The 24,010-nt window shown below is 39.0% G+C and overlaps 1 protein-coding gene across 2 annotated transcripts in view; it reads left to right on the forward strand.

Annotated features, from left to right (window-relative positions):
- The window catches only part of LOC148843468 (FAD/NAD(P)-binding oxidoreductase family protein), a 35,126-nt gene that overhangs the window by 8,965 nt on the left and 2,151 nt on the right, over positions 1–24,010 (forward strand). For both annotated transcript variants that reach the window (XM_088957695.1, XM_088957696.1), the window contains exons 4-9: positions 1,826–1,969; positions 14,472–14,530; positions 17,351–17,418; positions 17,508–17,559; positions 18,966–19,133; positions 19,348–19,950. In XM_088957695.1, the coding sequence (XP_088813821.1) occupies positions 1,826–1,969; positions 14,472–14,530; positions 17,351–17,418; positions 17,508–17,559; positions 18,966–19,133; positions 19,348–19,950 (1,094 nt within the window). The remainder of the gene's footprint in view (positions 1–1,825; positions 1,970–14,471; positions 14,531–17,350; positions 17,419–17,507; positions 17,560–18,965; positions 19,134–19,347; positions 19,951–24,010) is intronic.

The following is a 24,010-nucleotide window of genomic DNA, read 5'->3' on the forward strand; positions in this document are numbered from 1 at the left end:
ACATGGCTGCTCTGGAAATGGTTGGGATTCCAGGATATCTCGTCGGGATACCCTCACGACACCTTGGAAGGCTATACATGGTATTCTCCCCCGCTTCCTCAGTATGATCAGGTATGATGTTGGTTCTGGTAATGCCATTCTATTCTGGGAGGATATTGGGTGGGTACTCAACCCCTCAAAGATCGTTTCCCCTCGCTCTATTCCCTCTCCCGTCACAAAAACGAGCCAATTGCAAACTTTCTCCTGAGCCTGTTAACCCCCTTGTCTTTAAACTGGGACTTTGGTTTTCGTAGAGGGTTAAGGGATGGTGAGTCGAGTTGTGTTGTTGAGCTAATTCATTTACTAGAATCTGTTTGCTTGGACCCTACTTCTTCTGATCAAAGAGTTTGGATTCCTCTTCCAAAAGGTACATTTACTTGTGCTTCCTTTCTAAAATCCCTCAGTTCTAACCCCATTTCCCAAGGTTTCCCTTTCAAAGAAGTTTGGGCGCGACCTGTTCCCCCAAAATTGCTGTATTCTGCTAGGAAGTCTACTATGGGAAAATCAATACTTTGGAAAACTTACAGAAAAAGAGACCCTCTCTTTGTCTTTCTCCAAATTGGTGTTCCTTGTGTAAGGCCAAGAATGATGACTATTTCCACTTTCTGATCTCCTGTTCATTTGCTACAGCTTTATGGAATTGGAACCTTTGTTTATTTGGAGGTAGGTGGTCTTTGCCTTCCGATTTAAGGTCGTTATTTAACCCATCTTTTTTTGTTTGGCACACTAGAAGAGGCAAAGTCATGTGGAAATGTGTCAGGGCAGCCACTTTGTGGACTCTTTGGGAGGAAAGGAATGGAAGAATTTTTTCAGAGAAGGAAAGAGGGTTAGATGAAGTGAAGGATTGCATCCTTACAAGAACAATCCATTGGCTGTAAACATTAGATATGTTTGATGATTTCTCCTTTGATGACTTGTGGAGGAATTGGTTAATAATAGCCAACACTTCAGCAAAGAAGAATAGAATCTTGTCAGAATGGGCTCTGCCTTTGGAAGGTGTCATCAAGTTGGATTTTGATGGAAGCAGCCAAGGTAACCCAGGGCCTTCAGGTATAGGGGGTGTCTTGAGAAATAAGGACAGCAGCATAATCTCCTCATTCTGAGGACCGGTGGGAGTAGGGGACTCCACAAGGGCAGAAATCCTTGCTGCAGTACAAGGAATTCAGGTTGCTAACCAGCTTGGGGTGGAGCATCTCCTAGTTGAAGGGGACTCTTAGGTGGTGACGGGATGGCTTCTAAACCCTGATACTACCACTTGGGGCTACAAAGATCTCATAAAAAAAGTAAAGTGGTTAACCAGCAATATGAGAGTTGAGGTAAAATGGGTTAGCAGGTCTGCTAATTCTATGGCTGATTCTTTAGCCAAACATGGGGTTTCCAGAGAAGACCTTTTTTGTGCTACTTTGTAAACTATTAGTAATCTGGAATTTGTACTTAACTAGCCCGGAGAGGTTGCAACTCATGCCTCTACTTGGGGACTTTTTACTATTGTCTATTGCTCATTAATAAACTTATTTCAATCATCAAAAAAAAAAAAAACCATTCAATCTTGGCTGACTTTTGTCTTATCTTTGTGGCTTGGGACCAGTGGATCTAAATTTGTTTCTTTTTTTTATGATTGATTGTTTCGAGTTCATTTTAACATTCCCTGGCCCATCCTAAGAAATAAAAGCGGAGAAAGAAACAAAACCTAAATGAAAACATATAAAACTGTGTTTTTTTTTCTTGTAATGATACATATTTTTAACATTTTCCCATTATTAATGTTAATATTGCATGTTTACAGCAATCATGCCACTGACAAAACAGTTGAAAGTTGCAATAATTGATAGCAATCCTGCCTTGGGAAGGAGAGATTGCATTGAGAAAACTGATCTCCCAGATCCAAGAGTCAGTACAGTCACTCCTGCAACTATTTCCTTCTTCAAAGGTATGAGGTTTCTGTTTCATTCTTAGCATGTTGAATGCAAGATCTAAGGTTTCTTTTTCTTTTTCTTTTTTTCTTTTTTTTTTTAAAGCTGGTAAACATCTAATCTTACTATCACTAATATGTGAAACTCTTCTGCTGACAGCCTAACACTACCAAGATAGGTTTTGAGAAATTTAATGTAAGCATCAAACATTATTGTTAGTTAAGATGCATGTTGTTAGTTAAATCATTCCTTACAAAGCCTGGTAGCTTTATCATGTCAAGATTTTTGTTTTATGATACTACCAGGTGTTTTACTTTTTCTTAAAAATATTACCAGGTATTTATTCAAATAGTTAGTTAAAGGCTAGTATCATTTTTTGATAACTGGTTAAAGGCCTATAGCATTAAAATACTAGACAGCAGAAATATTTAAACAAAGAGAGGACCATTCAGTCAGTTGAAGAGTTGAGTAATATACTATATGGTTGTTTATGGGGTCCAGACATTGGAGATCTTCATGGGCATCTTAGTGGAAATGATAATAAGGAAACTGGTCCCTATAGTGAGATCCACTGCCTAATTACTTGAGATTGAGGAGTTTTACTACAAGTGAAGTATGTGAATGCCCGCATACGTAATTTTGATTGGTGGTCATTGGGCAACTTGGTCCTTTTAGGCATTGGCAATTTATTTAGGGTTGGTGATGGTTTTATCATCCTTAACTACTCAAGGATAGTGGGATTGAGAAATTCCATTTTTTGTTTTTTTTTTTTTTTTTTGAGGTAACAATTGGGAGTTTTATTAATGTTCAGCAATATATACAATCATTACAAGCCTCCTTTAGAGAGATGCAAGATGCAACCTCTCACATAAAAAGTTAAAAACAAAGAAGAAAAACAAATTACAACTGACCCAATACAAATGGTCCCTGTTGACCCCTTGCTTGACTAGAGTGTCTGCCAATCCATTGGGTGATCTTCTAGCCCATTGTATTCTCAAAATCATGTTGCTGGTTAACCATTTAAACTTCTGTATTTCCTCTCTATAGGCTCAAGTGGTAGTCTCTGGCTTCGACAACCATCTCATCTCCAACTTGGAGCCCCCTTCCACAATCAACTTGTTATATCCCACCCTCTTGCTAATATCAATCCTTGATTTGCGGCAAGAAATTCAGCTCTAATTGAACTCCCTCTTCCATTGGACCTGAAAACAAAACCACGATATGGCCATCTTGATCTCTAAAAAAACCCCAATACTTAAGGTTGAGGGACCTGGATTACCATGACTGCTACCATCAAAGTTTAGTTTGGTAAAATCTTCAATAGGAGGCACCCAAATAGAGGTATCCGGTCTATTTCTTGATGAGCTATTAGCTACTGTTGCACGGTTTCTCCAAATATCACCAAAGGAACAAAGTGCAAAGATGCCCATAGTCTTTACCCAATGTATTACCCTATCACACATTCTTCACTGGTTCCACATTTTTTTTCTATTTCTAGAAAAATTCTTGCATTCCTTTCCTCCCAAATCGACCACACTAATGCTGCAGTAGTGCATCTTCACAAGATCCTGCCCCTCTTTCTAGGCCAGACAAAAGTATCCAGGTCAAACTAGCTGCTGATCTCCATTGGCAAGGTCCAACTGCACACAACTCCTTTGACCTCCACCTTAGCTTTCTCTCCTCATTTCTAGGACTCCCTTACCCTTCTCATCTAAACACTATTTGGGACAACAATTTCTAACATTTTTCTTCTAAAATATTCCCTATTCCACTCTTCGATATTTCCTTTTAGCCTTGGATTTTTTTTTGTGAATCTCACTCCCTTCCTTTGGATGAGTTCACCACATGTTCTCAAACCTAAATTAAATAAAAATCTATCCAAGTAGCTCATGAGAATCTATAAACTCACTGAACAGGTGAAATAGATTTGCAAGTAGGGGGCTCTTGAAAATTTGACCAAGTGAAATGGGTTTGCAACAATGGAATCTCCTTCAGCTCACAGGAATCTATAAACTCATTCCCATTAGAGAATTTTATTCCTCAATCTATAATTTTTAGGCCCATAAACATTAGGCAGTACCTAGGGAAATCTGTCCTCCAAGTTTTTGAATTTATAGAGACAAGAACACACCAATCAACTATTCCACTGGCTCCATTACGTCGGTCCTCCAAAGAGTAACAATTCACTTGATGCCCCCATATTGGGGCACCAGTCCAGCTAACTTCTTACCCATTTCTTATCCACTTCTGCTAACTTTGTTTCTTCTGTTTCTTGTAGCAGAACAATGTCGGTCTTCTCTCTCTTCAAAAAATCCTTGGTTACCCTTCTTTCTCTGGCATGATCAAGTCCTCTTACATTTCAAGTTATGATCTTCATTAGTTCAACTATAGGAGACCTTCCTCTAATCAACCCATGCTATTCTGGTCCTTTTCTCCGTTCCCTTCCTCAACTGAACTCTTTATCTCCCTCAATGTCAAGTTTCAGCCTTTCCTCCTCAGTCATCTTGTTACTCTTCCTTTTTCATCACTCTTTCTGGAATATACTACCATCTTTTCCTTACCCTTCACTTTTAATCCCATCTACTCTGTCACCTTGATTACTTGAGTTGTCTCATCATTTGAAACCCTTACCTCCCCCAAACCCTTCTTCTCTCCTTTATCTTGCCCCTCACCATGACATAAATCTTCCTTTTCTAATCCTTCCCTTTGTTTTAACTCTTCCAACATTTCACAGATCAGCTGCCAAATTCTCCCACCCTACTCCTTATCCAAACCTACCAGCTACCCTCCTCCTCATTTCTCCTAACTCCCCTTTCGTCCTTCCTTTATTATCCCTTTCTGGTAATGGTTTGAGTTCTGGTGTACAATTATGGGCACAGCTAAATCATTAGTAGCCAAAACTGGAAAGACAGTCATACCTGAAACAAGAAGTTCTGAGTGAGGGCATATTGAAGAGGGAAATGGGGACTGATTTGGTTCCTGATCAGACCCCAAAATATTAATCCTCTTCCCTAATAGGTTTTGTTGGGAAGTACCATGGCAACCAGCCTTTGCCTTCTGAGTCCCTATAGTCCTGTATACCCTTTTCTGGTTCCACAAAGCAATCTTGCACAAAGAGCTTTGTTCAACGTTCCATTCCCCCTGTGTTTGTAGAGAATTTGGGTCAGGTTCCAACTCAATGGGGTCTTTAAAGGCATCTCATTAAATGACCTTCAGAGTAACCTAGAAGAAGTCCTCTACACTTCCCTGAAATTGGCTTCACTCAAACATTTTGTCCTAGGGAGGAGAACCAGTTAGCTCTAAGCTTTGACGGTAGTGCTCAAGGATCCAGGGGTCAAGCAGGAGTAGGAGTAATCCGTGGGAGTGGAGGAAGCATCTTTTGGGCTTTCAGTGGTCCGATTGGGAGAGCTGATGCTACCAAGGCAGAGATCTTAGCTTCCCTCACAGGTCTCCGTTGCGTCAAAATGTTAGGCCTTTCCTTTTTATCAATTGAGGGTGATTCAGCTAATACAATAAACTGGTTAAGGCAGATGACTGGAGGTCCTTGGAGGCTTGCTCATCTGTTGACTGAAGCCAGAGATATTCTAAATACCCTGAATGCGAAGTTGGTTTGGATTCCTAGGGGATTAAACACTGTAGCTGACAGCTTAGCCAAATCTAGAGCCCATAGAACCAATATGTTTTCTGATGTTTCTCTGCCTGTGAAATTTTGTTCCTGCCTTCCAAGGCCTTGTACTCTGTTAACCTTTCTCTAAAAAAAAAAAAAAGGTTCCAACTCAATGGGGGGTGCATCCTGCTGCTCTTCATTGTTGTAAGCTTCCTTTAGTTATCACCATTTCTTGTATTTTCCCCACCTTCTGCTCTCCAATTACTTGGTAGCATCTAGCGTCTTGTTACTCCAGAAAGAGCAACTGAGTATTGAAGCTATCAGCCTGTTGTATATCCTCTTTACCCTTAACATGAACACTTCTATACTAGACATCTTGGTCGAGTCAGAGTCACTGTCATCATTGCTATTACTTCATTTAACTCCTTGATCCAACTCAAAGTCTTTGCTTTGCTGCCTATTGTACTTAGAGTTGCATCTTTCACGGGACGTGAATCCAATTCTCTTACAAGGAAACACTTGGAGTGAACACTTGGTCTTCTGCGAGCCAGTGGTATTGTCTGGTTTCTTAGGAAGGCATGAGGAAGATGATGATGGATGGAAATTACCATCCACCATCCACCCACTTATGAATCACGACTCTTTAATTGCTCATATGCCCCAATTTCAATTGAGTGAAAACCCCCATTTGAGCCCACAGTCTTTTCAATGGGCTTACTAATTGAACCAAAGTTTAAGTTCTTAGGTCCACACTGAAAGCTCCCTATGTGAGTTTTTAAGGTATCACATGCCTCATATTGGATCACTCAGCCCACCGGTTCAAGTAAGGGGCCTTACTCGCCTTGCTTCCTTCACCCCCTAGTTGAATCGACTTCCCTCCCTCTTTACCACTTTTCAAACTGCTCTGTTCACCCTTGTCACCACCTGAACATAGGACCTATTATCTTCCTATCACCCTTTTCCAAACCAACCCTACCTTCCATTTGCCCCAAAACTTTTGTTGCTTCCAGAGGTGGCCCTTCCATTTTGTATATCTTCTATACTCTAAAGCAGTAGCCAACCCCTGTTTGCCATGTAAGACAATCTCCTCTATCCTTTTGTCTTCCTCTCTTTGGCCCTCCTTCCAAAAGCAGGCTTTAGTGGAGGTCGTCAGTCATGCCAAAAAGAACATATTATCTTCAAAAGCCTCTTTCTTCCTTGGGATGTGGGATGTCTTAAGGTCTCATCCCATTCAACAAGATAGCAGCAGAGTGGAGATCAACCACAAAGACACTGTCAAGATGTCCTCCACAGTTGCAACAATAGACCTGAAAACTTGTGTCCACAAATGGAATGACAAGCCCAGGATGTGAACTATCTCTGTCTCCTCCACTGGAAAATTCTTCAAGTTGGAAAAAGAGCACCATTTGATATCATCAAATGAGCTTCCTTTGTCAGAATAGTCACCATTGTTAAATGTAACTTGTCCTCCACCAGATCAATGATCTTCCAATCTTGAACTTGTTCTTTTATCTTGTTAGAATGCTCGGTCAGGGGTATTTTGGTCATTCTGGTGTATCTTATTGAAAGTGAAATGTCTATTGTATCTGAGTTTAAGTTATGTGTCCAATCTTCTATGAGGGACAAAATTGTCTTTCTTGTAACTTAAGTTTTATGAATAAAAGTCGAGTGGGTCGGCTAGGAGAGTGACTTTTGAACATCCTCTCTTCTAGTTTGGCCGAATACTCTTCTCCTCATCTTGTTCTTCTTTCTCTTTTCTTTCTTCTTCTTTCTTCTCTACTTTAACCTAGAAACAACTAGGGTTTATTCACATGGTATCAGAGCATTAAGGTCTCGTGTTCTTTTTCTTGCTGCTGTCTTCTTCCTGGGTTCGACGCCAGCTCCACAGTAGGTTTCATCATCCTACAGCTGATCTGATTGAAGACTCGATAAAGGGCTGAAAAGGAGTTGTCGTTTTGAGGGCTTGGAGGTGAGAATGCCTCTGGCCGGTGCTGTGGTGGTCATTGAAGTGGTATACTAGACCCTCTATTCAGTATACGAAGAGGGCTGGACGTATACAGGTATGGGCACTGCTGTCGTGTGTTCAGAAATGGACTGTGAATGCTGATTTTTTTTGTGTGCTTCAAAAAAAAAAAAAGTTGTTGTGGTGCTGGGTGAAACTGATACACATATCAGTCATTTTTTTTTGTGTTTTCTTGCTCGCATGTGTGCTGAAAAAAGAGTAGTAGATTGCTGATGTCCACGACAGCAGTGGTGTGGTGTTGATTGTATTGTGGTGGCTGACATATCTATGATTCTAAGTGCTTAAAAGTGAACCCCTAGACCTTGTGTGTAATCAGTTTTGCAGTATGAATAACAAGTGTTCGATGAAATGACTGAGTAATTTCAGTAGTGGTGTGTTGGTGGTAAATGGTCCCGCAGTGTGCAGTCCACGTGCTTGATGTGTTGACTGAATGATTTCAGCTTTAAAGTGTAGTGTGTAATGTGCAGTTGAAGAAAATGGGTTGGTGGTATCATAAGTGAGATAAGTCTTGTGACAAGTGTGAGATTGTGGTGTATATTCAAAGGAGAAATAATTGAGATGGCTTCAACTGTAGTTGGGAATGACAACAAAACAGGCATCATGCTTTCTTCAGATTATCTAAGTGTTCAAATGACATCTATCAAGTTGAATGGTGAGAACTATGTACCATCGGAAAAATCTATGGAGGTGTTCTTGAAGGCCAAGAGGAAAGTAAAACATGTGAGGGAGGAGAAACCTTCATCTGATTCTCCTAGGTTTAGTGATTGGGAACAAGATGATGCACAGATAATGACAGGGCTTTGGAATAGCATGGAACCAAAGATTAGTGTGAACTTCATGTTCCTAGATACAGCCAAAGAGATCTGGGATCATGCTAAAAAGTTGTACTCTGGACAAGACAACACAATTAGGGTATATCAGTTATACCAAGAGTACTTCAATTTGAAGCGAGAAAGTCAAAGCTTAGAAGAGTATTATGCAAGTTTGAGGAACATCCGCAATGAGCTAAATGTGTATCACCCTCTAACATCAGATGTCCAGATCCAACAACAACAATGTGAACAACTTGATGTGACTAGGATTCTTGTGGGCTTGAAGGCTGAGTATGAGCGTGTCAGAGCACAGATATTGGGGGGATCGGCTCTCCCCTCACTTGAAGAAGTTTTTGCTCGTCTTAAGAGGACATCCATTGAGCCGATGGAACATTCTTCCTTCTCTGATAGGTCTAGTTTGGTAGTGACTAAAGGGAGTGGCCGTGGAAGTAGAAGTGGTGGTGGCAGCAGTGGTCCTCCAAGAAACCGTGGTGGACACATGTTTAACCGGGCTAGTGGCCGGACTGGAGGTCGTGAGTTAGAGGGAGGCTGTGGAAAAGGAAGGGGTAATGCTCAGAGAAAATGTACACATTGTGGCTTAGAGGGGCACACAGTTAATTTCTGCTATGATTTGCGTGGTCCACCCAACACTTGGGCTAACCATGTTACATCTAAGAGTAGTAGCATAATTATTGAAAGCCAACAAACTGCCCCAACCCTCTCCACACCCACTTGTGCTTCCGGGCAGGAAATGGTGAGTGTACCACGGGCAATATATGAGCAGTTCCTTCAAACATCTCAGCAGAACACAGCTACACTTGCCCATTCAGGTATGACTTGTTTAGCTTCCATAGCCTCACCCTGGATCATTGGTTCTGGAGCCTCGGACCATATGTCTGGGACTCTTGATGTATTTTCTTCCCTTTCTCGCACCTCCACATCTCAGACAGTTACACTTGCTAATGGTTCTACATCTCCTATTTGTGGTGTTGGTGATGTTGATCTCTCCTCATTGTCTTTAGCATCTGTTTTATTTGTTCCTAAGTTCCCTTTTAACCTTATGTCTGTTAGCAGATTAACCAAGTCCCTTAATTGTTCTGTAACCTTCTATCATTCTTCTTGTGTGTTTCAAGATCTCAAGACGGGGACGAAGATTGGTGGAGGGCATGAAGCCGGTGGTTTGTATTACCTTGATGGTGGTGGCCCTCTAGTGGCTTTTCAGTCATCTCTTACTCCTCTCCAATGGCACTGCAGACTGGGTCATCCCTCTCTCAAGGCTTTGAAGCTGCTAGTTCCTTCCTTGAGTCATCTTTCATCATTAGATTGTGAGTCATGTCAGTTGGGAAAACATCATAGAGTCTCATTTAGTCCAAGAATTGATAGTCGTGTCTCAAGTCCTTTTGCTTTAGTTCATTCTGATGTATGGGGTCCAATTAAAGTGGTGTCATACAATGGGTTTAAGTATTTTGTAATATTTGTTGATGACTTTTCAAGGATAACATGGATCTATCTTATGAAAGACCGTAGTGAATTGTTCTCTATTTTTCAGAAATTTCATGCTGAAATACACACTCAATTTGGTGTTTATATGAAAATACTTCGCTCCAATAATGCCAAAGAATACATCTCCTCGTCATTTCAGCAATACCTAGACTGTCATGTAATAATTCATCAAATTTCTTGTGCCTACACCCCACAACAAAACGGTGTAGCTGAATGGAAAAATAGACATCTTCTTGAAACTGCTCGGTCCTTGATGATCAATATGCATGTCCCAAAGCATTTTTGGAGTGATGCTGCTCTTACATCCTGTTTTTTGATAAATCGGATGCCCATGTTAATCATTGGAAGTCAATCCCCTTTCTCCGTGTTGTTCCCCACCTTGTCTCCCTTTCCTCTCACCCCAAGAGTCTTTGGCTGTGTTTGTTTTGTTCAACACTTGGGGCCTGGAGTAGACAAGCTAGATGCTCGAGCTACAAAGTGTATTTTTTTGGCTACTCAAGGACTCAGAAAGGGTACAAGTGTTATAACCCTAAGTTTCATAAATTGTTTGTGTGCCCTGATGTCACCTTCTTTGAATCAGTTCCTTTTTTCTCCGATGCTGGGGTCTCTTCTTCTCCCTCTGTGGTTCCTCTTCCTGTTCCGGTTGTGGACCCCCTTCCTGTAGCTCCCACTCCTACTGCAGATGCACATCATATGCCTGTTACTACAGAGAGGCCACCAATTACTCAAGTGTATACCCGCAGAAGTGCTTCGGATCCTCCTCCACTTCAGCACCCGTCGACAGATCCTGCTACTGCTTCTTCTCCCTCAGATCTTCATCTCCCTATTGCTTTGCGGAAAGGCAAACGTACTTGTACTTCTCATCCCATTTCAGACTATGTTTCCACTGCTCACCTTTCTGCTTCTCATTGCAAGTTAATATCATTACTCTCATCGGTTCCCATTCCCAAGACAGTACAGGAAGCCCTTACTTCTCCAGGGTGGCGGCACGCCATGGAAGAAGAACTCTCTGCCCTACAACATAATCACACGCGGGAACTCACCACCCTTCCTCCTGGTAAGCACACTGTTGGGTGTAAATGAGTCTATACAGTGAAGCATCGTCCTGATGGCAGTGTGGAACGATTGAAGGCACGGTTAGTGGCCAAGGGCTGTTCTCAGCTATATGGTGTGCACTATATGGAGACATTCTCTCCTGTGGCTAAAATTGGTTCAGTTCGGGTGTTGATCTCATTGGCTACTATGTATGATTGGCCTCTCTTACAACTTGACATCAAAAACACCTTCCTACATGGGGATCTTGTTGAGGAGGTGTATATGGAGCAACCACCAGGGTTTGTTGCTCAGGAGGAGGTTGGTAAGGTGTGTAGGCTCAAAAAGGCAATCTATGGACTGAAACAATCTCCTCGTGCATGGTTCAGTGAAGTGGTGAAGGCCTTTGGGATGAAACAGTGCCAGGTTGATCATTTTGTGTTTAGCTATAACTCAAAAGATGGAAAAATCTTGCTAGTCGTGTATGTGGATGATATTGCCATAACTGGAAGTGACAGCAATGGAATTGACAGGCTGAAAAAGTTCTTACAGGACCACTTCAATACGAAAGATTTGGGGAAGCTAAAGTATTTCTTAGGAGTAGAAGTTGCGAGGTCAAACAGGGGATCAACCTATGTCAGAGGAAATATGTTCTTGATCTACTTGAAGAAACAGGGTTGTTAGGTGCTAAACCAGCAGAGACTCCTATGGAACTCAATGCCAAGTTAAGTGTGGGTGCAGGTGAAGAGTTTGATGATCCTGGAAGATACAGAAGGTTGGTGGGAAAGTTGAACTACCTGACCATTACCCGACCAAATATATCATTTGTTGTGAGTTTGGTGAGTCAGTTTATGCAACATCCCCGGGTTCCTCACTGGGAAGCTGTTCTGAGAATTGTTAGGTACCTAAATGGTGCTCCAGGTCGTGGTTTGTTATACTAAAAGGAAGGAACTCTTGAGATAGTAGGGTACACAGATGCTGATTGGGCTGGCTCTATATTAGACAGGAGGTCAACCATAGGGTACTGTACCTTCCTGGGTGGCAATCTTGTAACTTGGAAGAGCAAGAAGCAAACAGTGGTGGCAAGAAGTAGTGCAGAAGCAGAGTACAGGGCTATGGCCCATACCACATGTGAACTAGTATGGCTGAAGAACCTACTACAGGAGATGAGTTTCTCAATTGACAAACCCATGAAACTATACTGTGATAACCAAGTTGCTGTTCACATCTCATCTAATCCTGTCTTCCATGAAAGAACTAAACATATTGAGGTGGATTGTCACTTTGTGAGAGAGAAAGTGATAAGTGGAGTAATAACTACATCTCATGTGAGCTCAGGAAATCAGTGGGCAGATCTCTTCACAAAAGGATTGTCTTGGGGAAGAATAGATTACATTTGTAACAAGCTGGGACTATATGATATATACTCTCTAGGAGTGTTAGAATGCTCGATCAGGGGTATTTTGGTCATTCTGGTGTATCTTATTGAAAGTGAAATGTCTATTGTATCTGAGTTTAAGTTGTGTCCCATCTTCTATGAGGGACAAAATTGTCTTTCTTGTAACTTAAGTTTTATGAATAAAAGTCAAGTGGGTCGGCTAGGAGAGTGACTTTTGAACATCCTCTCTTCTAGTCTGGCCGAATACTCTTCTCCTCTTCTTCTTCTTCTTTTTTCTCTTTTCTTTCTTCTTCTCTACTTTAACCTAGAAACAACTAGGGTTTATTCACATATCTCAATCACCTGGCTCTATTCCCAATCTTCTTTCCTTGTAGTGGTAGTGATTCTACTCTTTGCTGTTCTTTTTTGCCACTTTAAGGAAATCTTGTAAGTCCTAATCTACCCTCCTCTTCGTATGTACTTCTCTCCACTTCTATGTTTCCCAAAACTTTTTTCTTCTTGTCTTGAGTTGTAAAACACACCTGCTGCAATGATTCAAAAGAAAAAAAAAGAGGGAATAAAAGAAGAGAGTTCTGCTAAAGTTCGTGGAAGAAGATAAGAGAAGAGGAGAAGGGATGAAATATTTATAGCCACCCATACAAGGTAAGTGGCAAGGCCCCCACATATCAGAGTGAACAATATTAATTATGGTGCTAATTAGTGGACGGGAAAATTTTAATTCAAATTGTGCCATTGTATCAATTATATTGATGCATATCAGTCTGATACAATGCAATGCAATACAATACTTAGGGTGCTATATCGGCACACTATGAAAAGTTAGGAATATACCCAATTGTATTGTGCCATGTACCCATCATTATGGATATTGATACAATACACCCAATATTGATATTTTGAACCTTGGCTCTAAGTTCCACTAACTTGAGTGATAATAGAATGGCAAGAGGGAGAGAGAGAAGAAATGAATTGTATGTGGACCCTCATTGACCAAATTAGATGTTTCTTTTATCTGTGCAGCCCAGTGGATCCACTTTTAGGCTGAGGTTTCCTTTGGTTCTTTTTTATTACCCAGGACCTTTTAAATGCTATACTATGTTATCCTTAATTGTCCAATTTTATTTTTTGACCTTGGTGGCCAACATGAATTTTGATTAATGTTCTGTTGTAATTAAAAGATAAAAAGTGATCAAGGATTTTGTATGGGAGGTTAGGGATTCCAAGGTCATCTCATCTGTCTGGAATGGTCTATATGAAAGAATGGATCATGGGGATCTTGGATTGGTAGAGTGAGAGACAGAAGCACATTTGTTTCCTTAGAAGATGATTCTGGGAATTCCTGGCTCTTGACAAGTTCTGATCCTTAGCTCTCTACACGTTGGGTGGCTCAAATGTAATGTTATTTCTGTCTTTACCGCAATGGCTGAAACTTGGCCATCAGATCCCTTCCCAAACCAGAATCCCAAAAATGATGAGCCACTCTATTTCCATCAAAGAAACCAAGAACCTTTTTTGAATTATTTATAAAATAAAGAGACCTTTTTGAATTTTGGTATAAAAATTCCCTTATTTCTCTCCCTCCATAGTCCATATGCACTGCACCAACAATAAGAAAAGGTACAAGGTTCCACAAAGTCTTTACCTTCTTGCTAAATGCCCTTCTGGGCCACGTATAAATAAGAGAAGTAAGGTTGCTTGGTATGATCTATTGCCTACCACACAACTTAATAAAATGCTACCAAATATTACCACAAGAAATGAGCAGTGCATGAGTTGATGAGCAATTAATCTTCATGGGAGTCACAAAGAGAACAAAATTTTGAATATCCCTTCCATGGGAGATAAGATGGTCAGTGGTCAATAATGTCTTATTCCAAGTAATCAGGCCACATAAAGAAAAACATACATTGGATTCAATTAGACAAAGAAGTACTGTTTTACTGTCATAGATAACATTCAGAAAGTTATGCCAATCTTGCATGTGGTAGAATGATTCTTCTTTTTTCAAGAGCTTTAGTGGGATTACCTCTCTTTGTGCACTTTAGATGTGCATATCTTTCAATAAAAGCTTCATAAACAGATGGTAAATGTTCCTCTCACATTCATTTTTGTCCTTCAATAACACTATTGTTTTGCATTGCAGATGTTGGTGCTTGGGATTATGTTCAACAAAATCGCCATGCATTTTTTGATAAGATGCAGGTGCTTATTCTTATTTTCAATTTGATTTTTCCAGTTGTCTTTGTTTTCTGCTACATATTTATGCTTGGAATAATTATTTGAGGGTCCATTTTATATTATTGAAACCATTAATCTAATTTTCAGGCTGCATGCTATAAGATAAATATGATAAAGGTGACAATGGACCACCTTGCGTTCATTTTAAGTCAAAATTCATTCTCTTGAGGATGTAATCCAAAAATTTCCAGTTTATGTGGTCATAATTCATAAGCTTTCTCCATATCTATTTTGCAAAGCACTCTTGCTCCATTCCTACTTCTTGAATCTATTGATTTGCAATTAACACCTTGTCAAGGATCTGTTTACCTTCCACAAATGCTCTCTTAGCACTTTACAAAATGATTTTTTATACACTGCCTATTAAGCTTATAGGCAGAAGATCCTTGAGACCAGAAGCTCCTCCTTTGTTAGGAGCCAGGGTTAAAATAGGTAGAATTTAGGCTTGTCTTTAATCTACCTCTTAAATGAAATTCAAATACCTTTAGTAGATCATCTTTGATGGTCTCAAACAAACCTTTTAAAATGTTATCATGAAACTGTCCAGGCCTGGTTCCTTCTCCCTTTCCATTCCTTTTGTTGCTTCAAAAGTTTCCTCCTTTGTAAACTACTTTATAGCTCTGCCCAATCTGAAAGACTTTTAAATGATAGTTCATCCAGCTTTGGCAATTTCTCCCATTTCTCCTTGTAGAGATAAAAGGCCATTACCAATGTTGGTCCCAGCTATCTGGGGTCTTTTTTTACCGTAATGTAAAGTATTTCATTAAAACAAAAAGGCAACAAAGAACCCTGTACATTGAGAAACCTTTGGCCCTTTTTTTTGTTTTTTGAATTGGAGGAGCTTTTAGGAGTGAGAAAGGAGAGATTCGTGCAATGCTTTCAGGACTGGTAGGGGATTGAGACTCCATAAGGGCAAAGTTGATGGTGCTGATGGCAGTAATGAGTGGGGTGCAAATGGCTATGGAGTTGGGGGTGGAAAAGCTTGTCATTGAAGGGAATTCTAAGACTGATAAATTGGTTGCTGAAAACAGAAAAACTTTCATGGGAACTGAGAAACGAAATTAAAATGTTCGATTTTTTCACAAGAGACATGCATTTGAAGATACAGTTTATAGGTCATCAAACAACATGGCAGACCATCTTGCAAAACAAGGGGTGTACAGAGATCGCTGGGTCACTTTGTAAATTGCTTGGGGAAAGACCTGAGGGCTAAGGGCTAGTCTGAGTACCTGAACCCACAGTCTCACGCTTGCCAGCCCAAGATTTAACCATTAACCATTACACCAAGCAATGGCCCCTCCTTGTAGAGATCAGGCCCCATTGATTCATTTCTCCTCAATCAGTTCCCCATTAACTGGAATTCTTTTGATTATGTTATCTTTCTTCAAAGCATTCACAACCTTGTGGAAGAAACTGGTATTATAATCTTCCCCCCCTAGAAATTGTCTATTTCACTATCTGTTTACATATTCAACTTTACTTTGGATATATCACTAGTTTAATACTTACACCAATCAGGAAAAGGACATCAGTGGTTTCTCCTTGAACTTGAAAATAACAAGGGGTTCGAGCTCTGGCCAGCTGGTCCTTGTGACTAAGTATTTTCTTGGTTGAAAGATGGGTTCTTTAGGGCTGGTTTGTGCAATAAATGTAAGAGAATGCATAAAAGGCTGAAGGCACTAGTTAAAGCAAGCCGCAATAAGGAAAATTTGGAAGTTTCACTACAAGTTGAAGATTAAGTTCTTTTGCAGATGAAGGCTGATCATGTAAGAGTGCAATCAGGGTTGGAAAACTTAGCTCCTGTTGATGAAAGAAAGACTGGGATGGTGAAGATTCATAGGAAGTGGAGCATAGTTGTCAAGGCGACACCTAGGCGGACGCCCTAGGTGACAAGGCACCCTTTGAGGCTCGCCTCACCTAATCGCCTAGAATTTCTTTTTAGCTTTTTTTTTTTTTTTTGTAATTTTGCGCCTTTTTAAAAAGGCGAACGCCTCACCTTGCGCCTTGCGCCTCAGGCGCATATTGACCCTTGCACTTTTTTTGTGCCTTGTGCTTTTAAAACACTGATTTCACCATCCTAATATTATAGTAGAAAAAAATGTCACTAGTATTGGCAAACAGGTGGATTGATCTTGGTGATGGAGATGAGAAGCCTGCAATGAAGAATCACGATAACTTAGTTCCAAATCAACAAGTTGGGCACTATGCTAGTTGAGAAAACATGGGGAAAAAAAGGAAAACATACCTGGAATGATGGTTCTTGCCCTTTGGGTTCAATGTTGAAGAGCTCACTGCTGTTGAAGTGTTTACCTTGAAGCGATGAGAAAAGAAGAGAACGGTAGGATTTTCTTCCATATGGGGGCAGTATGGTCATATTGAAATGTTTAAATGGGCATTTTGGGGAAGAAAATTCTTGATAAATGTGCTTCTCAAAAATGCAGAAGCTAGAAGACATTTTTCTTTTGTTTTTCTTTTAAATGTGAGTTTGTGGCTTTTTGTGGGTGAAAAAGCCCCATATTTTCAGGTGCTTTTGGCTTCTAAAACGCAATAAGCCGTAGGAGCACTTATTAGAAGCCCCCTACTCCACCCAAAATGCAGCCTTAGGGTCAACACACTGGAGGGTGAAAGGGAAGGGACAGACTTTGATGGCTATTGTATTAGAATTCAAGAAGTTAAGGGCATCCATTTAGTACTTCATAATTCTTGTAAAAAACATGTGCATATTTAGTACTTGATTTTGATATTGTACTACCTATTTGGTCATCTCTAACAAGTCAGTTGTAGGTTTGGGACTACACTGGCTTAGGCTATACAAGGTACAATGCAAGAGATGTTGGCAAAGAAATACTAGGGTAAGCACCATGCACTCACAGAAATGCAAATTTTGTTGTTATCATGAAACTACCAGTCAGACACCACTTGGTTTGGGTTTTTGATTCAGGTGCGTGGTAGAGAATAAGGTTCTTCATGCTTCTTTACTGTCATGTTTGCAGGTACTTATCCCTTTCTAAGTTTTTTTTTCTCCATTTATTTTTGGTAGGAATTAGGAAAGTGATTAATTAATATGTCACATTTTATTTTCTGCTATATAGTTGTCCAAACAAGCTAAAAATTTTAAAAATTGCTTAGTGGACTTCCAATGCTTTGAAAACTAAGTTTTTGATCAGTTAATTAATGTCATTGTGAAGCTTCAAGAGGTATAACTGTGGTTTGTGGCCTAGAATTCTAGAGTCTCATTCATAAATGTAGCTGTTGGCAGCTTTTAATGCTTTGTAGAAGACTAGAAGTTATCCAGAAGGACAGGAACATGGTTATAAGAACCCCCCACAAAAAACTGCCTCAACTGAAAAGGAAAGGGAAAACCATCTTTGATGATTAAAATTTGATAGCATGTCCTAGCAAAAGGAAACAGATGATAATAATGGATGATTGCTACTATTACATAGAAGGTCTATTTACACTATAATTAGCAATGCAACTGGCTTGATTTGTTGGCACTGTAAGATTGCACATTTAGACACAAAAGAGGGGCTACTTCTGGTCTAGACAGTACAGTTTGCAAAATTAGCAGGCCTTAATGAACTATCTCTTGGAAGTCCATATTTCATTAATGGAGTCTACTTGTGTGCATAAAGTACTTGCATCTTATGGTCAAAATTTTGAAAATCTAAATACTTTTCTCTTCTCGTTTCTGTTATTTTTGGAATTTTGTATCTCTTGAAAACAATGTTCTTGTTACCTACATTGTTGGCTAGCCTCAAGCTGTACTAGAACATCCACAAAATATTTTCCCCACTTCTTATGCTTTGCTTTTATGTCTAGCTTATTTATTTCTGTATGATACAGATCCATATGTTAATTTCCTTTGGTAGGATGATATTAAAGTAATCAGTGACCTCTGTTGCATAACTGCAATTATTTTCTCATCTGTGGAGGTTTCTTTTCTGTTCCTGGGTTGGTAAAACACTAACTGTGACTTTTCATAGATAAAGTTGGACCGAGTTTTAGGCAATGGTGTTGATTGAGTTATTATTACCTTTAGTTCTGAATTTCTTGATTTCCAAATTACAGTGTGATTTGTTCTACATTGATGTCATTACTAACTGAAATTCTGTCTGTAACCTCTAGTAAAGTATTTGTGCTCTGGAGGATTGTAAGAACCATGATAATTTTGTAGACTTAGGTGCACTACTATTAATGGTTATATATTCTCTCTCTGTTTGCCTTGTATTATCAAGACATCAACTAATTGCCTATAATAAATTTACAATATTTCACTTTTGATGCAACATTTTTCATGTAATAATTTTCTTGTAACTATTCCAGGCAACACAATATAAACCATTTTCTTGCAATTCTTATCACCTTTATGAAACTTAATATATTTAGATTTTTGCAGAAGTCAGATTTCCATAAGACAATCTATCCTTCCAGGTTGACATCAATGACTTTGCAATCACACAGCAAAGAGGTGGAAAGCAAGTTACCTGGAGCAAAACTCTGTCATCATGGATCTTTTGTTAAATTGGATTTGAGCAATGGAGATGGTCTTTTTGCAAAGTTGGTGGTAATCATGATTTTCTTATACTTGAAGCTAAAATTAATTTTAAGTTAAGAAGGAAATAAGTGAAGATATCCATTGTCCTGGAATATAAGGGTATATAGGTTTCATATTACAACTTTCAGCCAGATGGATTGGTATTATGGTAATTGATGCAGCTACATGCTATAGGATACTTGTTTTTCATTTCATAATGTGTGGGTTGGGATCCTTTTTACAGGTTGGAGCTGATGGGGCCAAGTCTTATGTTAGGGAGTTTGCTGGACTCAAAACAACTGGATGGAATTATTCTCAGAATGCAATTATTTGTACTGTTGAACATAATGTTGAAAACCAGTGTGCATGGCAGCGGTTTTTGCCTACTGGTCCAATTGCACTTTTACCAATAGGTGACAGATTTAGTAATATTGTTTGGACAATGAGCCCAAAAGAATCTTCAGAACGGAAAACAATGAATGAGGATGATTTTGTGAAAGCTGTAAATCATGCACTAGATTATGGATATGGTCCTCATCCTCAGTCAAGCTCTGTTAGTAACTATGGGGATAGATTGTCTTGGCTTATTGCTGATATGACATCTTCATCTAAAGAATGCTTTGAAGTTCCACCTAAAGTAGTCAAGGTTGCCTCAGAGAGAATGGTGTTTCCTTTGTCATTACTGCACAGCAATGATTATGCATCAAACCGTGTAGTTCTTATTGGTGATGCAGCACACACTGTTCATCCTTTAGCTGGTCAAGGAGTTAATTTGGGTTTTGGAGATGCAACTGTTCTTTCAAAAGTTATTTCTGATGGCATTGCAATAGGCTCTGACATTGGGGAGGTATGTGAGATGAACTTTGGCAACTTTGAATGATGAGTTCATAAAGTATGTGTAGTTTTCACTTCATATTTTCAATTGGTTCTGTGGTTTTTGCTCTACCCGGAATTTGCTTATGACTAATTTTCTTTTGTTACATCACGTCTCTTAACTATATTTGTGTTGCAACATTTATCTGAATGAATGAATAAAGGTGATAAAATTTGTTGTCACATCTCAATCTCTGGGATGACTGATTTATTGTATTATATATTTCTTATATTAATAAAATTTGTTCTATTATTCAATAAAATGGATGAAGGTGATGAATGTTCTATATGGATGAGTACAATCCTTGTACATGAATTATACAAGGTTTAAAATGTCAGTGTTGGTGGAAATGTCAGCCGTCCTAATATGGGAAACATGTTGAAAATGTTAGAAATATCACATGGAGATGTTGTAAAAATTATGGATATGGTGGAAACATTATGAAGTATGCAAAAATATGGAATTATATTATATAAAGTGATAAAAAGAAGGGTAGGCACACCCTTCTAAATTGTTGTCTTGTTTCAAATCATTAAACAAAGCTAAGAAATTTAATTATAGACAAAATAATACATTGTGAACTTTTCCTATAACCTGAAGAGTCAAAGCTACAAGATAGAATGAATAGTGGTAATCATGCCCATTAGGTGGTCAATAACATTGCTACTCCGGACAAGGTTCAAAATACCGATATGCCCGATACGCTGGTAGTGGCGTATTGGATATCAATAGCTTTTTTTTTTTTTTTTTTTTTACTTTTTAGTTTTTTCGAATCTGGTTCAGAGTGGCTGGTTTAAGGTACATCACTCTCTGAACTGGTTGAGACCCCGAAACACCCCTTGTAGGGGTGTATCGAGAAGCCCCCGATATGATATGTATCGATACTTTGGACCTTGACTCCAGATATCTACAATATTGTCATACTTGTTGTTTTCTTGGTAAAAACACAGTAAAAATCCAGAACAGTGAGAGGAGAGGGGAGAGAAGAGAGGAAAAGATTTGGAGTCAAAATCTATGTCTGGCAGTGCCAGCCTTTTGGTATTTATATTAGGGCGACCCTCTCTGATAATAAAAGAGGAGAAAATTACATATGTGCCCCTGCAGCACTAAAATAAAGAAAACTGACAGATTCACCATTTGTGTTAGAATACTCTCTTGTACACAAAGTGTCAATAGTGTTCATTGGGGAACATGTTGATTCAAGTAAATTTTTTTTTGATCAGTAACAGAGTTGATTCAAGTAAATTTTGTGTCAGTTCCCTTGCAAATGGAAATATGTTGTGGAAATATTAGGAAATCTATGGACCATGGAATTTTATATGGATTATTATTTGATTGACTCCTGAACTGCAGAAATGTAAATTTGGTATACCAACCACCAACAAATTGGAGAAGATGAATAGTGAAATAGTGAAATAGTAAACTGCAAAAGGAAAGATGAGTACAACCCCTTCCTCAAGGAGGGAAAGGGAACCTTAGTTCATGGGCTGATAACCTGAACCTTCTGTCTCATAAGCTAATGCAAAAGTACCATATATCCCTACCAGCATGAGGATTCCATTACAGTGACTGTCTTTGGACTCCCTCTCTAGCCAGACTGTCTGCAAGGCATTAGCTGATCTTGGTATCTGCCTGAACAAGTAGTTCAACCCTCTATGATGACAGAGGATACAACAAATCAATTTCTAGAGAAATTTTAGCATCTCAACATTACTAAAACATATGAGAGATGGAACAAACAACAGATGCCCTAGATTTAGAAGAAGACAATAGATTCTATTTATAGCAGTCTTTTAAAAGCGCAAGGTGCAAAAAAGGCGGAGGGGTCAATTTGTGCCTGAGGCACAAGGCGCAAAGTGAGGTGCACACCTTTTTAAGCAAGGCACAAAAATTAAAAAAAAATGCTAAAAATAAAAAAATGACAAAAATTAAAAAAAATAAAAAAATTATTAAACATAATATTAATAAAAATATGAACTTAAATTTAAAATAAATGTTTTAAAAAACCTGTTATCTAAAATTAAAATACATAAGCATAACCTGTAAAGCATATTATGAGAATTTAAAAATAAAATCAAAATATAAAACGTTTTCAAGCATATAAACCCACAATATCTTTTTTTCTCAATTACATTACTTCAAGTAGCTAATGTGATATATTACATTCCTGATTCTACAAGCCGCTTTTGTGCCACGCCCCTCGAGGCAAGCCCAAACAAGTCCACATTAGGGTCTTAAATTCTTAGTTTTCACACAAAAAATAATGATTTTATAGTTTTAATTGCTTTTTAAGAAGATATTTTATTAGGATTAATGAATGAATAACATTACAAAATAGGGTGTTTGAGAAAGTAGATCCAAGTGCACCTGGTACAATCATTAATGAACAATACAAAATACTTGTACCCCAATCGAAAAACAATAGATGAAGTCCAAACATCACTATGTTCAGCTTTGTAAGTGAATGGCAAAATACGACTCTTACTCAAACAACAAGAAACACAAGATGTATCAAAAGTTTTCATAGAAGGAAATTTAGTTTCAATAAAACTAGACTCAAACAAAAAGTTTTTTAGAGTTTGGGTGACCCAAACATTTATGCCACAAATCCCAAACATAGTTTCTCTGACCTAAAACATGACTCAATGTCAAATAGCTCAAATAAGTAGAGGATAGTACTAATTGTGATTTCTCAAACTCCAATGCAAAAAAGCGGCCCAACCTACACCCCTTCCCTTTCACCTTCCCATTGTACTGGTCCTAGATTAAACAAGGGGTCAGAGGATAAAGTTAGAATATTACCTTCATCAACTAGTTGACCAATTGAAATAAGGTTAGTAGTAAGTTTAGGAACAAGGAAGGTCCTGGCAAGGGATAAGGAGTTTGAGGGTAAGAGTTTGAGACACAGATCATCACTCCCAATGATGTAAAGTTTCTCACCGTTAGTAGTGACAATATGTTTAGGTTGGCCTTAGGAAGTCTATTCGATGGTTTAATGTAGGCTCTAGTCATCTGATTTGTAGCACTAGAATCAATTATCCGAACTTGAGTGGGAGAAGAACAGTAACCAGAGAACTTACCAGATAGACCAATAGCACATAAGGTAGATGAGATAGCAAAGAATACCAGTTGTCGTATCTCTTCCTTATTCATGGAAGAAGAAAATTCTCCCTTGGCAGTAGAGGCATCAGACATCTGTCCCTTAGACACTTGATAAGCTCGTAGCTGATTCTTCTTCATGGGACCTTGGGTAGACAAATTGGACAGTCTGGAATGATATGTCCATGTTGTTTGCAATTGGTGACCTTGTAGCCGTACTTGTTGCTTGCTCTCTTCACTACTCACTGTAGAATATGCCCAAGCAAATGTTACTTCATCCTTGACCAGAATATTTTGTCTCGTAATATCAAATTCAGGGTTAAGTCTTGTAAGAAACTCAACCACCCTGTTCCTTTCCACAAATTTCCTGAAAGTCTTTACATCTTTGGTGCTTTTCCATACAACTGCTTCCATAACATCAATCTCCTACCATAGTGACTTCAACATCGAGTAGTAGACAGTTACACTCTTCTCCCCCCGTTTCAAAATTTTCAAATCATTCTTCAGTTTGTAGGCCCTTGCAACATTCGATTTTTGAGAATATGTTTCTGTAACACTACCCCAATTCTCCTTGGCTGAAGTCATCCAAAGATAGTGTTGACTTATGTGGGGCTGCATAGAATTTACCAACCATCCAATAACTATGTAATTATCCTGCATCCATTTCTCATATGCTGGATTAGTCTCTTTTGGTTTCGTCTTACTGCCTATGAGAACCCCTAGTTTACCTCTACTATAGACATGAATCTTTATAGATTGTGCCCAAGCTAAGTAATTTGTTCTGTCAAGTTTGATTGTAGCCATCCCTGTCAGAATGGAATCTACAGGACCAACCCCCGACACCGGGATTTGCTTCATCTCACTTCTAGATTCCTCCATCAATCAAACGAAAAAAAAAAAAACAATGTTTTCAACCTTTATAGACCTAAGGTTA

Source organism: Nelumbo lutea, chromosome 8 (genome assembly GCF_056320005.1).
Source record: "Nelumbo lutea isolate HS-2025 chromosome 8, American lotus-T2T, whole genome shotgun sequence".
Classification (NCBI taxonomy): Eukaryota; Viridiplantae; Streptophyta; class Magnoliopsida; order Proteales; family Nelumbonaceae; genus Nelumbo; species Nelumbo lutea.